Raw genomic sequence first — 16,529 nt, forward strand, 5'->3', positions numbered from 1 at the left:
ATGCTCATGCTCCATGACAGCCTCAACATATTCTTTCCGTCAGTTGGGCCCTGGCCTGGCCTCCAGTTTTGGCCAAGGGCCTGCTCCTCTACTCACTGGTTAGTACAGGTACTCCTTTTCAAGTGCCTGGTCATGCCACTTTGGTGTGCACAGTGACTCTCTCAAGCGGATGTTTCTGATAAACTGTACCACTGTGCTGGAGCAGACCGTTTTCTTTCGAAGTTCAGATGAATAAAAGTCCTTGGTCAAAATAACTAGTATTTATTCTCACTCTGGCAGTTGTGGAACGCCAGGGCCAGCCAAAAGGAAAAGGTTTCGTCCTACGACCATGACAAAGTGCATCTTCAGTCCGTTGTATCTCCCATTTGGGTTTCCCAGCCAGGCACATAGGTTCGTTTCATCACAACTAGGCAAGGTGTCTTGTAAATTCAAACTAGGCTGCACAAGAATGGGCAGGAAGAAGAGTGAGTTTCAGGGAAGTGTAGGGAAAAGTGCACTGGCATGTCAAGGATAATGGCTTTCCTCTCAAGACAGCTGCAGTTTCTAAGTAGGAACCTTGGAGCAGAGATCAGACGGGTTGTCCAGTCAATCATCTTCAGCCTCACAGGATGTGGCCTCAGTGAACACCAGTCAGTCTTCACACGGTCTATTGGTCCCGCACTTGCACAGCACACTACAAATACTAGCGAAGCTAGAGACACCAGTAAAGATTGACCGTCCTGGAGGGCTGGCTGGACTGTGTTCAACTCTCTCATTTAAATTTAACTTAACAAAAGAGCTGTGACCCCTCCAGCCATTCGAGACGCAACATCACTTTATATATTTTAATTGTTTTAATGTAAAGACGAGTTAAAGTTTGGAAAAGGACAACTCTTCCCCCAGATCAAGGCTACAGCATGGCTCCTAGTAAAGACACTGTATTTACAGCGTTCTCAGTTGTTGGCGGATACTTTCCTCTGACACAACTCAGCCACCTCCCCCCCCCCCCCGTGGGTGATGCTCCGAGTTTTCTATTTAAAGTCTGCCCCTATAGAGTTCCTTAATGTCTGTTTACATCAGGGGTAGCCCTGTCACCTTCCACTTCCAGTTGACTTGGCTCAGTGTCAGTTACATGGTGTCTTTTCCTGTTGGATGTTCGGTGGGCTAATGCTGTGCTTGTTTTCTCAGGGGGCAACTCCACCAGCAGTGCTGTGAGAAGTGGACTCTGGTGACAGAAGAAACACAAGCTAAAATGGCACGCATGGCAGCCGCAGCAGCCTGGGGCTTAGGTAAGGCACAGTCGCCTCCGTTATGGAAGAAAAATAGGGCAACACGCAAAAGGGCAATGGAATAACATGGGAAACATAATAAGTAATTGAATTGGTAGAGGTCAATTAATGAAGGTGAGTGGTAAACTAGGAAAAGCGGATGATTGGTAAATATGTTGAGTGAGGTGTGGGTTGAATGTACAGGGGAAGATGAATGGTAATTGTGCTGTGGGTGTTTGCGGAAAGTTAATGGTACATATAAATAGTAAACACGAGTGAAGTGGTGAGTGTATGTATATATTAATATACATATAAATATATATTTGTGTTTGTGTATAAAACATAGATGCTGTCACACATTTGTAGCTAAGGTTGATGCCTCACACAATAGGAAATTAGACTTTTGCCCACTTCGTATTCAAAATTCAAGCCTTGAGCATTCCATATTTGGTGTAGATTGGAAAAGTAGTTCAAAGGTTATGCTCAGTAAACTAAAAATAACTGCATAAATCATGGTTTATAGCAATGTGCCTATTGTTACAGCAGGGTTGAATTTGGCATTCATTTTATGTAATCATAAGAGTTGACTGAATTTATAGGAATATTTGTTCAGTGACCTTCCAGTCCTGGCGGTCAGGTCACCACTCAGTTCAAACCTAGCACTTTTGAATTTAAGATGGTCTATTCCTAGCGAACTTTAGTCACGGAGAACTCTGAAACCGCTGGATGAAGGTTAGTAGCACAGCTGTCTTTCAGTCATGCGTCCAGTTCATTTAGAGATACAAGACAAAATTGTATCTAATGCTGATGCACCATTGCTGTATATTTCTGCATAGGCCACAGCCCCCGCATATAAAGCAGAGAATTCATCGCAAACAATAACGGATATTTAAAAAGTACACATGCCCCAGTATGCCAGTGCATAGTAAGGTGCTTGCTGCTCTCCCTCCAACAGACAAAACAGAAGACAACCTGTAAAGCAGCATAGTAGTGAAGCTTATGCTGCAGTAAGCATAAGTTTTAGAGTCTACATCTTTCTTCCTACCATTCAGTCAGGAAAAGATCAAAAAAGGCCTTTCTCCTCACCCTTCTGGCATGGCCAGAACCGGCGGGTTGTAGGTTCGTAACAGCCTGTCAGGCCTGGATTTAAAGTAATTCACCCTACCTGGTCTTAGTCACTGCCAGTCTTGCCCAGGGGCTGAGTTTTTGTATTCTTCTCTCCCCAGCCATGCCTGAGGGCTGTGGATGGACAGCTTTCTCTCTCACTGAGCGCCAACCTCACTCAAGGGCACGAGGATAATGTGTACGTTTTATGGGGCAGCTAAAAGCAGCCCTGGTGCCCTCTTCACTTTCTGGCCTTGCCTTAGGGCTTGGAAGGGGTTGGTGCGCCTTCGAACCCACAAAATTGCTTCAATGCAGGGGATATGTTTTCTACCACGATCTCCCCCTTGCCCAAGAGTGGGCGAGGTTAAGAACACAAAGCAAAAGCCTGGTTTACCTGCTAGGTGTGCTGGGCCATGCTCCTCCTTGTGTAGGCTGAAAGTGGAAGATATTTTCTGGACTTAGTGCCTTGACTAAGGCCTGGGAGTAATTATTTGGTCCCATATTGCTAAAGGGCAAGGGGTGTAGTTTTCACTCTACCCACACCTTGCCGAAGGGCGGCGTTAGTGTGTTCCCCTCTCATCCCACCTTGCTGAAGGGTGGGGTCTTGCTCCACTGATGCTTGTAGCACGTAGTGCAACACAAAGGTACTGAGCAGCTCACACTTTACTCACCCCTCTGTTTACAATTTGTAGCATCTAACAATGGTAGCTCTGAGCTTAAATTAGTACAACAGTGGTAAGAGATTAAGTGGAAGGAGTATCATATCTTGTGAATTTCAATTTTTTTAATGTTTTGCTTTGTGCCCAGCATTGATCCCCCATCAATTTTAACACCATATGTGTGCCTTCCCTCTCTCTTCTTTCCCAGCTCTCTTCCTCTTTTCCTTTATCTTCTCTTTCTCCTTTTCCCCTTTCTCTTACTATTTCTCCTCTTTCTATTGCATAGTGATACCTTTGATGCTTTTTATTATTCCGGTCACTAATTCTTTGTATTCCACAATATTTATCTGCCATTTATCCAATGAACTATTTGTAACCTAGCCCCTATTGTTATATTATTCTTTATAGATACTCATCACCTGTATCACTTTTTATTATGTTTTACTATCTATTTACTGCTTCAAATTCTAATAAAACTTTTTGAACTAAAAAAACCATATGTGTGCATGTGCACCAGAATATACATATATATGAGTGTGTTTGTGTGTGTGTGTGTACATGAACAAGTACATTTGTATATCCGTCAGGAGCACATTTGCAGGGGTAGTGATGATTGTGAATAGGAGTTAAGGGTGTGTGATGTACATAGGAGAAGGAGGTGAACACTGAGTGCAAAGGGATAGTAAATGTAAGTGGGTTTGCTATAGTTTGTGTCTCAATGCGTGTGTTGCTTTACTCCCCCGTCAGGCCAGTGGGACAGTATGGAGGAATACACATGTATGATCCCCCGTGACACCCATGATGGGGCCTTCTACAGAGCAGTCCTGGCACTGCACCAGGATCTCTTCTCATTGGCACAGCAGGTAAAGATTTAAAAAAACTTTCTGACATCAAGAATTTTGCTTGCTAGTCAAAACATTGCTTCTCCGGATACTCACACAAGAACCTTGCTAATTTCACTGCGTAGTGGCAAGAAAGGCCAACTCCAAAGATAAACTGAAGTTCTTTATTTTTCTGAAGATTTGAAGAAATTCTAGAGTGTGTAGAGAGCAGTAATATGTTAGAGCGAATGGCGAGACTGAGAATTATTGTTTAATGGGAGTGATGGGATAGCCAGTTGAGGTCATAGAGTATCAGTGTTGCAGGAGTGATATAGAGCAAGGAATAAGGATACATATGATGCTGCGGTATGTAGATCCTCACATTTTGGTTTTGGTTAATGGTTTGTTAGAAAGCGGGCTTTGAGCCGTTCTGTTTGTGAATTGACTCAAAATTTGCCAGTTCAGTTAAAGCAGTGGTAAAAAGACGTGTGAAAGAAATTGTAGCGGAAGAGTGAAGAATGAAAAAGCAATTCATGCAAGGATAGTAACAGCGACTGAAGGCACTGGCAAACTAGCTCGTATTGCTATAGAGTTAAAAGGCATAGTGGGTGGAGATGAGAAGAGTGACAAGTCGAATGAGGCAGAGAAAAGACCCACTGAGAGCACAGCACAAGTTTAAGAGTACAGATGACGTTCACATGGGGAGAATCAATACAGAAGTGCTCCTCATAGTGTAATGGGCACCAGTGCATCGCAGTGGGGACTACCAGGCATATCTCGGCGGATATCAACCCAGTGCATCACTTGGTGGTATGAGCACTATGCTCCCCAATGGGCTATTTTGAAACCTGTGCACTTCAGTGGAGAATGTAAAGGCCGTATGTAAATCAGCGACTCTTGCATGCCTTCTGCAGTGATCGTAATATTCCCCTTGGCGGTATTCGAAGGACCCTTTTCCCCCACTCTTTCTACAATAAATGCTCTCCTTCAGGAACACTCTGTAAATTCCTATTTTACTTTATAGTGCATTGATAAAGCCAGAGATCTTCTTGATGCAGAACTGACCGCCATGGCCGGGGAGAGCTACAGTCGAGCATACGGAGTGAGTATAGGACGTACTGCATCTTAGCTCTGTCTTTTAACTGTTTTGGGACCACATTTGTGGTTCCTCATTCCAGTATCTATTATTTTTCACCACTTCTCACTGTTATTCCTTCTCTTCCGTTTATTTATTTTGTGTCCTCCTTCAGTGTTTTTTTTTTACCTTATGGTAATTCCTGTCTGTTGTTTGCAGGTTCTTTTCAGCTCTCCCATCACTTTTTAATTGCTTAAACAAAGGGATTAGATACGGCTCTGAGACAAAAAACAGACTAGATAGGGTCTGTAGCTGATCAGAGTTGTTAGCTACCTGGTGGTATGAAGCTGGACATCATTCCAAAGGGTTCTCCAAGCGCCAAACATTGTAAAACAGCTCCATTCTTTCTCCATCTTTTTATCTTATTGAAGAGTTTATGCATTGTACCTTCTTTTCTCTAAACCCCAGTGCTGGATGGCATTAGACTGGTAGTCTCCCTCCGACATTATGTCTTGTCGGGCCTGGCAAGCTCTTTCTTACACTGGACTGTACTGAAAATATGATTTTCTAGTCCCCTTTACACAGAGGGATATGAAGATCATTATATTTAGTAGGAGAAGTGGATAGAATGTTCTGATAATAAATGTAACCATTAAATATGTGACTGACTCACCACAATAATAAAGACAGGTCACACATTTGTATGATACCAGCCCCGGATCGTGTTCTGTTAACTCAACCCTTTTATTCTGTTCCTCATTCTTTGGTCTGTTAATTTGCGACTACCAGTACCCCATTTTCATAACTTTACTCTTCTCTTGCTGCCCCTTCTTATGAGGTCCCTGTTTCCTTTGTACCTTCTCCCTTCCCCGTTGCCCTTCTCCGCATTCTCATTCTGGTGTGTCTTCATTTATCTTTCCTTTCTTCTCGTGATGTATCAGTTTATGTCCTGTGTGCTTTTTCATATTCTCTTCTGTCTGCATCTGTGTTCTGGATGCATACATGGTGGCCGTTGTTATTTATTTCACTCTCCAGTGTCTTGTACCCTGTGTTTCCTATATGTTGCCATAACAAATTACACGTGGGTCTTGTCCCTTTTAGGCAATGGTGTCCTGTCAGATGTTGTCTGAGCTAGAAGAGGTTATCCAGTATAAACTGGTCCCTGAACGCCGAGACATCATTCGTCAGACTTGGTGGGAAAGACTGCAGGTTAGTACTGAATTGAATAATATAAGAGCGATATATGTTTACTCAAAACCTGAAAGATGAGCTGTCACATAATGTTATAAAGATCCACAGTCACACTGAACTAAAGTGATGGCTCACTCACATCAAATCATAGAAGCACCTGGTTAAGATCAGAGTGATGCAAAGCCATAACAACGAGTAGACACATTATAAGTGAAACACTGTCATGTTAAACTATAGCATTTCATGCTCCTTCTCTAAACAATGAGTGATCTTGAGAAACCGGAGTACAAACCAGAACAGTTAATAATCCTGGAAAGAAAGAGCAGTGCATGGTCACTCAGAAACAAAGTGCTTTGGACTTTGGGGTTAGAGAGTGGGGATTTTACTCATAACCAGAGTGAAGCATCGTCAAACCCAGAGTGAATTGTGTTTAGTACCACAAATTTCTAAGTTTCAGAAATGGAACAATGAGAGGTGGCATGCAGCTATAACATTGTGTAAACAATACAAGAGTAGTAGAGATTTTTTTTCTTTTTTGTAAACTTTATTTTTCAGTTTACAAAAAACAAGAAAAAAACTCCCCTCCCAAGGCATAGTTAAAAAACATTTGTTTACAGTTCGACGGACTCATTATGGCACAACACGGAGTAGGACAACATCTGAAAACACTTGAGCTCATGCGGCCCAGCAGAATAGCCAGCAGATAACAAATAACATTGTGAGGAACCCAGGCCAGTCCCAGCATCATACACTGTTCATGCAACCCCTCAGTGGACTTCTCCTCCCTCCCCCTCAGCCTCCGACTCCAGTGCTGAAAATAATTTGCCACTGGTCCCCTCAGAGTCACTGTGTGACGAGGTCCCATCACTAGCCAATCCTGTCATACACATGGTACGCCACGCTAGCAGGTCTTCTTGCAGTTTTTCATCCCTTCTAGTGTGCTGCATGTGTGTTTCCTCTGCTAGCGATCATTCCCTCACATCTTTAAGCCATGTCTCTATAACGGGGGCTCTCTGTCCCATCCACGTGATGGCGACCCTACGTCTAGCCAGCACTAACATCAGTTGCAGTAATTTATACGAGAGTTCCGTTTCCGTGATTTAGGGACCAAAGCCAGAAGGCAGTGTAGGGGCGTTAGTTCAATCCGAAGGCCAGTGGACGCCGTTATGCGACTTACAACTCCTGTCCAAAAGCTGCCAACTAGCTGGCATTCCCAGGCCAGGTGCAAAAATCCCGCTCCCGCCTCGCCACACCTGGGGCAGTTATCCCCCCTATCTTCCGTGAAGCGGGACAACGCTGTCGGAGTGAGGTAAGTACGGTGAAGGAAGTTGAAATGGATAAGCTTAAAGCGCGCATTACAGGACACCCGCCGCGTCAAGGTCCCTATACGCTTCCGCTGCCCATGATCCAAAGGCACTCCTAGGTCCGCCTCCCAGGCCGCCCATGTCGGTGGCACCGGAGGGGCGGAATCGCGTCGCATAGCCGCATACAGCAAGGCAATCAACCGACGTCCTCTGCCGCAGTACAGTAGGATATGTAAGGTATGGGTCATCGGAGGTATCTCCGGGCACTGTGGTCAGATCGAGCGCACTGCAGAACGCAATCCTTGGTAATGTAAGTATTGCCCGCCACCGAGGCCAAATGACTCCTCCGCCTGCTCGTACGTCACGAAACTCTCCAAGGGGTACAGGTCTCCTAAGATCTCATAGCCCCCTCTCTACATTCGCGGAAGGACATGTGGCGGTCCATTTCTACCATGGGGGCCAATATCCAGATCGGTAGATCCCTGTGAAATGGCGCCGTTCGTAGGATCCTTGCTACAAAGCGGTGCCATACGGCCCGCTGTGTGTCTCACCACATAGGGTAGCTCGACGTTGGCTCCCGACCCGGGCATCAATGCCAACCGGAGCTCCTGCACAGTTGCCCTCCCTGCCAGCAAACCCGTCTCCCATACATCTGCGAACCATCTGGCAGCTGGAAGTAGCTGCGCTGCGTAATAGTAGAGATCAAAGCGCGGGGCTTCCAATCCCTCCTCTTCAAAGGAGCACACGACAGTACGAAGGGCCACTTTGCTTCGACGACCCGCCCAAAGCAGGGGTGTAAGCAGCATATTGAGGGTCCGGAAAATCCTAGGCGGAAGAGGGCACAACGTGTTCGGAAGGACATACAGTGTCCTTGGCAGCATCACCATCATAGCGATGGCCAGTCGCCCCATTAGAGACAGCGGAAGGGCATTCCAAAAGGACACGAACTGCTGGAGAGACGCAATCACCCGATCCATATTGCGGGCAAGGGACTGCTCCTCTGTCGAGGTCAAATGGATGCCTAGGTATCGTAAACTGGTCCGTTCCCAAAGCAGTCCAAGCTCTGGCAAGTCTTCAAGGGGGACCGTGTCAAACCCCGAGAGCGGGAGAATGAGGGAATTATTCCGATTAAGCCGTGTTGGACAGGCCACATGAAGGGCTCGCTCCCTCCCCGCAGGACAGGGCCCGGGCCACCGTCAGCACCATTGCCCGGCCCAGCCGCCATCTTGGACACGGCACCACGCGGCCGTGCGGCCTCAGCCCGACCCCAACCCTGGGCCTGGCCAGGCCCCGACATCCCGGCACCACCCTCCACCCAGGAGGTGAACGGCCCACTTGGCAGGTCAATGGGAGTACGAAGTGTCGATGGCTCTCCCCCGCCAGGTGCCGAGCACGCCCAGCCTCCTCGGGCGCTGGCTCCACCCCCCTGCTGGGTGTCTGGACTCCCTCATCCCAGACCTCCCGACCTCCAAGAGCGAGGGTCCGGACATCAAAGGGCGCCAGACCTATAACTGAGGCAGCCCCAGGACAGGAAGGCAGTTGTATCCTGGAGTCGAGAGACACCGCGACGAACTCATCCTTGACGGACTGCTGGCGCTGCCACAGCCCTGCCTTGTGAACTATTGTCCTGCCTGCTGGCGCTGCCGCGGCCCTCTGCAACCTTCATCCTCGTGGGACCTGCTGGCGCTGCCGCGGCCCTCTGCAACCTTCATCCTCGTTGGGACCTGCTGGCGCTGCCGCGGCCCGTTGTAACCTTCATCCTCGTGGGACCTGCTGGCGCTGCCGCGGCCCGTTGCAACCTGCATTCTCGTGGGACCTGCTGGCGCTGCCGCGGCCCGTTGTAACCTTCATCCTCGTTGGGACCTGCTGGCGCTGCCGCGGCCCGTTGCCACCTACGACCTCTTCGGGACCTGCCGGCGCTGCCGCGGTCTGACCCCTCCGAACACCGAGCTCGAGGATTGTGAGCCATCACCGTTACACCCCCGTACCCGTGGGTACCCAGACTGTCCCGCTACCCCCTTCCCCTACTAGAGACTAGAATTGAGAGGATCATCGTGTCCTGATTGCCTTGTATCGTACCACTCTACTCCCAGAAGTGCCTATAAAAGGTGTTACCCTGAACTTTGTGTGGTGTCCATCTGTGGGGGGGAAGTTACCTGTCTGTGCGATCACTGTGCTCGGCCGACCCTCCAGGTCCCCGTCTAACATTGGTGGCTAGCGGCGCGATCCGAACCAACGCGTACCGTACAGACAGTAACTCACCCTACGACTAAAACCACAATGACGACCAAAGAGAGCGGATCGGCGGAGAAGTTCCAGATGGAAAAGCTGGAAGAATACAACCACCGAGAGCTCAAACAATTTTGCATGGACTTAGGCATTGCTACCACCGGGCTAAGCACAAAAGAAGACTTCAAAAACGCCCTAGAGGCCTGGACAGAGACAAATACCGCAACCCCCCGGGACCCCGCAGCCCCGGAAGTCAACACCACCCGGACGGAGGAACGGAGAACAGGCCCCTCCCATGAAGAGATCCAAGAGCGGGAAAAAAATAGATTACACGAGTTAGACTTGGCACGACTCAGATTAGACGGAGAATTGAAACTGGCGGAACAAAAAATAAACTTAGAACACTTACGGCTCAGAGAAGAGCGAGAGGAAAAACAGAGACAGAGAGACCTCGAAGAAAAAAGACTGGCATACGAGCACGAGTGCAAACTAGCGGAGATCGAAATGCGCAAACTGAACAAAAACCTAGGGGTGCCCGAGCAACCGCACTCCCCGGGTCCTACCGAGCAGAAGGTCCACATCCCCAAGGATGTGGTCCGAGAATATCACCGGAACGACGACATACAGCAGTGGTTCAAGGCCTATGAGATTGCCATGACCGCCCACCGGGTCGCTCGAAGTGACTGGGGAGCCGGTCTATGGGGGAGATTCGTCAACGAGGGTCGTGATGCCCTGCTGCAGCTTCCGGACCATCAAATGACGTCCTATGACCACATGAAGGCCGCCCTCCTCAGTCGATATGGACTTACACCCGAAATGTACCGCCAGAGGTTCCGCAACTGCACCAGGATCCCAGGTACGACGTGGTTGGAATACGTGAACTATTTCAGCCGAGCCTTCGAGGGGTGGATCAAGGGTAACAACGTAACCACTTACGAACAACTCTTCAATCTCATTGTGTGGGAGCACCTCTCCAACAACTGCTTTGTCGAGCTCAGGCAGCACCTCCTCGACAGTAAATTGACTGAACCCCGGCAGCTCGCCACCGAGGCTGACCGGTGGGAGAGCACCCGAGTGGCCCGGAGTGGGCCGAATGAGCAGAACAGAACCAACCAAGGTCACCATCGTCCCCGAGGAGGAGGAGGAGGCCCGGGCCGGGGCAGAGACGCCGCCCCGGCCGCACCCACTAACGCCACCCCGGCCCCAGCAGGCCGGGGAAACCCCCCGATGCGCCCGGGGTTCCGAGCTAACGTGACGTGTCATCGATGCCAGCGAGTCGGCCACTATGCCAGTGACTCGACCTGCCCGAAGAACCAGGCCCCCGGGCCCCGCCAGATGGCGGCCGCCGCCCTGGGAGAAGAACAAGTCTCCGAAGACACGGAGACCTATGAGTCGGAGCAGTTCGAGTGGGAACCCGCCGCCATGACCCTGGCATGCCTAGGAGGAAGAGACATGGTCCCGCGGACTCCCCTGCCCGCCAACACTCGGAAGTACAGCCAATGGGTGAGCATCAATGGGCGCAAGGCCGAGGCCCTGCGTGACACCGGGGCCAGTGTGACGGCCGTCCGCTGTCACCTGGTGACCCCAGAACAAATCCTACCAAACGTACTTTGCCCCGTCCGATCGGCAGATAACTCGGAGAGCCTGTGTCGGATGGCCTGCGTCCCCTTCGAATGGGGAGGAGTGTCCGGCATGCTGAAAGTAACTGTCCGTGACGATGCCCCCGTAGACTGCCTCCTGGGGAACGATCTCGAGAGCTCCCCGTGGGCCGCTGTGGAAAGAAGAGAGCATCTGGGGATGTTGGGTCTCCCGGACTGGGCGTGCGTAACCACCCGGTCCATGGCCACCCGCACCATCCCTAGACCAGAAGAACCAGAATGGGCAGCACCTCCGCCCTCGATCACTCCAGAAGAAGACTTCCTCCAGACCGACCACCCGGACCCCACCCCAGAGGGGTCCACACAGCCCCCCGAGCTTCCCGACCTGGCTCAGTGGCGTCAAGAAGGGGGGCCCACCCAGGAACAATTCCGGCAGGAGCAAAAGACCTGCCCCTCCCTCGAGGGATTGCGACAGCAAGCGCTCGCCCAGAGCCAAGGAGACACCACCGGGGCCCACTGGGTTTATTGGGACAATGATCTCTTGTACAGCGAACAGAAAATCGCAGAACTGGGGGCCGGGCGAGTGCTGGTGGTGCCCCTCCACTTCAGAGACTTCCTGTTGAACCTAGCCCATGATGTCCCCCTGGCCGGGCACCTGGGCCAAGACAAGACCTACCACCGCCTGGTGACTCACTTTTTCTGGCCCAAAATGAGGAATGACGTAGCCAACCATTGCCGGTCCTGCCCGACCTGCCAGGCCAGTGGGAAGAGCGGCCGCAAACTCAAGGCACCCCTACAACCATTCCCCGTGGTGACCACCCCGTTCGAAAGGGTGGGAATAGACATTGTGGGGCCCCTGGACCCCCGAACAGCACAGGGACATCGCTTCATCCTGGTCCTGGTGGATCACGCTACCCGCTATCCTGAGGCGGTTCCCCTTCGTACGATAACAGCCCCAGTAGTGGGTCGAGCCTTGATGGGGATCTTCTCTCGAGTGGGCTTCCCCCGGGAAGTCGTCAGCGACAGGGGTACGAACTTTATCTCAAAATACATGAAGTCCCTCTGGCAACAGTGTGGGGTCACCTACCGATTCACGACCCCCTATCACCCTCAAGGGAACGGACTGGTTGAGCGGTTCAACCGCACGCTCAAAGGGATGATTGGGGGGTTGGAAGAGCCCCTCCGTCGCCAGTGGGATGTGCTACTACCGTGCCTTCTCTTTGCCTACCGAGAAGTCCCCCAGAAGTCCCTCGGCTTCAGCCCTTTCGAACTCTTGTATGGACACCCGGTGCGAGGCCCGCTCAGCCTAGTCAAAGAAGGCTGGGAAATGCCCCCTCTAAAGAACCCTCCAGATGTTTTCAAGTACCTCCTAACCCTCCGCAACCAGACCAGACGGTTCAGAGAGATGGCAAAAGCAAACCTGGAGGCCAGTCAGGAGGACATGAAAAGGTGGTACGATCAAAATGCATCCTCCATCGAATTTGAACCCGACCAACAAGTGTGGGTAATGTCTCCCACCGAACCATGCGCCCTGCAAGACAAATGGACGGGGCCCTTCAAAGTAATCGAGCGCAAGAGCCCTGTCACCTATCTCATCGATATGGAATCTTCCCGAAACCCTCTCCGGGTCCTCCACGCTAATAGACTGAAACCCCACTTTGTACGCTCCGAACTCAGTCTCCTGATGGCAACCGACAATGGAACCGAGGAGGACTCCGAACCCCTTCCTGACCTCCTACGGTCACGGGAGAAGGACGGCTCCGTGGACGGGGTCCGACTCTCGGAGGCCCTCACCCTGGAACAGCGCCAAGACTGCCGAGTCCTCCTGCTCCAGTTCTCCACCCTGTTCTCCCTCACCCCAGGGGTCACCCCCTGGTGCTTACACGACGTGGACACTGGAGACAGTCCCCCTATCCGCCATCGGGCCTACCGCGTACCAGATCGGGTACGGGCCTGCATCCAAGAGGAGGTGGCCAAGATGCTCACACTCGGGATCATCGAGCCCTCAGACAGCCCCTGGGCCAGCCCAGTGGTACTGGTCCCCAAAGCGGCCGCCCCCGGCGCCACGCCGGAGCTCCGGTTCTGCGTCGACTACCGGGGCTTGAATGCGGTCACCAGAACAGACGCACACCCCATCCCCCGAGCAGATGAACTAATCGACCGCATGGGAGCTGCCCGCTACCTCAGCATCTTCGACCTGACAGCGGGCTACTGGCAGATCGGTCTCACACCCCGGGCCCAAGAACGATCGGCATTCTCTACCCCTGATGGCCACTATCACTTCAAGGTCATGCCATTCGGCATGAAGAATGCGCCAGCAACATTTCAGCGGCTAGTAAACCAGGTCCTGGCAGGACTCGAAGGATTCAGCGCCGCCTACCTGGACGATATCGCTGTGTACAGCCACCACTGGTCCGACCACCGCCACCACCTCCGAGAGGTGCTACAGGCCCTCCAACGAGCTGGCCTCACGATCAAGGCCAGCAAATGCCAAATTGGCCAGGGGTCCGTGACCTATCTCGGGCACCAGGTGGGAAGCGGTCTGGTGGCCCCTCTGCAACTCAAGATCGCTGCCATTCAGTCGTGGCAGTCCCCCATCACCCAGACCGAGGTCCGCGCCTTCTTGGGACTCACAGGCTACTACCGGCGGTTCGTGAGGGACTATGGCAGCATCGTAGGGCCCCTCACGGAACTCACCTCCAAAAACCAACCAAAGAAGGTCAACTGGACCCCAGACTGTCAAGCGGCCTTCGAGAAGCTGAAGGCCGCCATGTGCTCCGCCCCGGTGCTCCAGGCCCCCGACTACAGCCGGGAATTTATCGTCCAAACAGATGCCTCCGACCATGGCGTTGGGGCAGTCCTTTCCCAGCTGAACCCCGAAGGACTTGACCAGCCAGTGGCTTTTATCAGCAGACGACTCCTGGCCCGAGAACGACGCTGGAGCACCATCGAGAGGGAGGCCTTCGCCGTGGTGTGGGCCCTCAAAAAGCTCCGGCCTTATCTCTTCGGCACCCACTTCCGGGTCCAGACCGATCATCGACCCCTGCAATGGCTCATGCAGATGCGGGGGGAAAATCCGAAACTACTACGTTGGTCCATCTCCCTGCAGGGGATGGACTTCACTGTGGAACATCGACCCGGCCAAGACCACGCCAACGCGGATGGCCTGTCCCGCTTTTTCCGCCTCGACGAGGAAAGTCCCCAAGAAGATGGGTGACTCTCCCCGCCTTCAGCTGGGGGGGACGCATGTTGGACAGGCCACATGAAGGGCTCGCTCCCTCCCCGCAGGACAGGGCCCGGGCCACCGTCAGCACCATTGCCCGGCCCAGCCGCCATCTTGGACACGGCACCACGCGGCCGTGCGGCCTCAGCCCGACCCCAACCCTGGGCCTGGCCAGGCCCCGACATCCCGGCACCACCCTCCACCCAGGAGGTGAACGGCCCACTTGGCAGGTCAATGGGAGTACAAAGTGTCGATGGCTCTCCCCCGCCAGGTGCCGAGCACCCCCAGCCTCCTCGGGCGCTGGCTCCACCCCCCTGCTGGGTGTCTGGACTCCCTCATCCCAGACCTCCCGACCTCCAAGAGCGAGGGTCCGGACATCAAAGGGCGCCAGACCTATAACTGAGGCAGCCCCAGGACAGGAAGGCAGTTGTATCCTGGAGTCGAGAGACACCGCGACGAACTCATCCTTGACGGACTGCTGGCGCTGCCACAGCCCTGCCTTGTGAACTATTGTCCTGCCTGCTGGCGCTGCCGCGGCCCTCTGCAACCTTCATCCTCGTGGGACCTGCTGGCGCTGCCGCGGCCCTCTGCAACCTTCATCCTCGTTGGGACCTGCTGGCGCTGCCGCGGCCCGTTGTAACCTTCATCCTCGTGGGACCTGCTGGCGCTGCCGCGGCCCGTTGCAACCTGCATTCTCGTGGGACCTGCTGGCGCTGCCGCGGCCCGTTGTAACCTTCATCCTCGTTGGGACCTGCTGGCGCTGCCGCGGCCCGTTGCCACCTACGACCTCTTCGGGACCTGCCGGCGCTGCCGCGGTCTGACCCCTCCGAACACCGAGCTCGAGGATTGTGAGCCATCACCGTTACACCCCCGTACCCGTGGGTACCCAGACTGTCCCGCTACCCCCTTCCCCTACTAGAGACTAGAATTGAGAGGATCATCGTGTCCTGATTGCCTTGTATCGTACCACTCTACTCCCAGAAGTGCCTATAAAAGGTGTTACCCTGAACTTTGTGTGGTGTCCATCTGTGGGGGGGAAGTTACCTGTCTGTGCGATCACTGTGCTCGGCCGACCCTCCAGGTCCCCGTCTAACAAGCCGCAAGCCCGACACTGCGCCAAAGCGGTCCAGCTGTTGTAATAACATCGGAAGCGCCTCTCTGGGGGTTTTCAAGTAAAACAAAGCGTTGTCCGCATAAAGCGACAACACATTGCACGTGTCACCCACCTGTATGCCCCAGTGCCCCATCTCGGCTCGAAGCCTGACAGCAAACGGCTCGATGACTAGGGCAAAAAGTAGTGGTGAGAGGGGGCATCCTTGTCTCGTGCCCTGTCCCAGCTGCCACTCCTCCGATCTCGCGACTTCCAGCCGCACCCTGGCGTGAGGGGAGCTGTATAAGATACGAATCCAACGGCCGAAGTTGGGCCCCAGGCCCATCTTCCGGAGGACCTCCTGCAGATAGCCCCAATCAACAGTATCGAAGGCATTGGCCAGGTCTATTGAACCCAGTACCGTTTGCTCCTCTCTACCTTGCACCTCGTGTTGGATGTGATTCAAACGTCTCAGATTCATGGCAGTGTTCCGTCCAGGAATAAAACCGCATTGATCTTGGTGCACTAACTGCTCCATAGTGGGTGCTAGCCGGGTGGCCAATACTTTAGTCAGAATTTTGATATCCATATTTATCATGGTAATCGGTCGATAGGACGAGGGGTCAAGCATGTCCCCCCCTGGTTTGAGGATCATGCATATTTCCCCCTGTGCCATGCTCTGTGGGAGATTCCCAGTTTCAAACGCCTCTTGGTAGACCTGCAGCAGGAGTGGCGCCAATACGTCTCGATACTCATGGTAAAACTCCGGTGGGAACCCATCACTCCCCGGTGCCTTTGCACGCGGCAAACGGGCTAGCGCTTTACGAACCTCAGCCAATGTCAGGCCTGCATCTAGTTCCTCCCAGTCCGAATCCGAAAGGGTCGGCAACTGCAACCCCTGTAAGTAGGGTAGATAAGATACCTCAGAAATACCTGGGTCCGCCGCGTACACCAGCTGTAAATGGGATTGGAGCACCCTAAGGATGGC

The 16,529-nt window shown here is 52.6% G+C and overlaps 1 protein-coding gene across 2 annotated transcripts in view; it reads left to right on the forward strand.

Moving 5' to 3' along the window:
* The window catches only part of MTOR (mechanistic target of rapamycin kinase), an 865,133-nt gene that overhangs the window by 581,817 nt on the left and 266,787 nt on the right, over positions 1-16,529 (forward strand). For both annotated transcript variants that reach the window (XM_078642233.1, XM_078642234.1), the window contains 4 exons: positions 1,168-1,268; positions 3,758-3,873; positions 4,856-4,933; positions 6,008-6,115. In XM_078642233.1, coding sequence (XP_078498359.1) covers positions 1,168-1,268; positions 3,758-3,873; positions 4,856-4,933; positions 6,008-6,115 — 403 coding nt within the window. The remainder of the gene's footprint in view (positions 1-1,167; positions 1,269-3,757; positions 3,874-4,855; positions 4,934-6,007; positions 6,116-16,529) is intronic.

This window comes from Lissotriton helveticus, chromosome 5_1 (genome assembly GCF_964261635.1).
Source record: "Lissotriton helveticus chromosome 5_1, aLisHel1.1, whole genome shotgun sequence".
Taxonomy (NCBI): domain Eukaryota; kingdom Metazoa; phylum Chordata; class Amphibia; order Caudata; family Salamandridae; genus Lissotriton; species Lissotriton helveticus.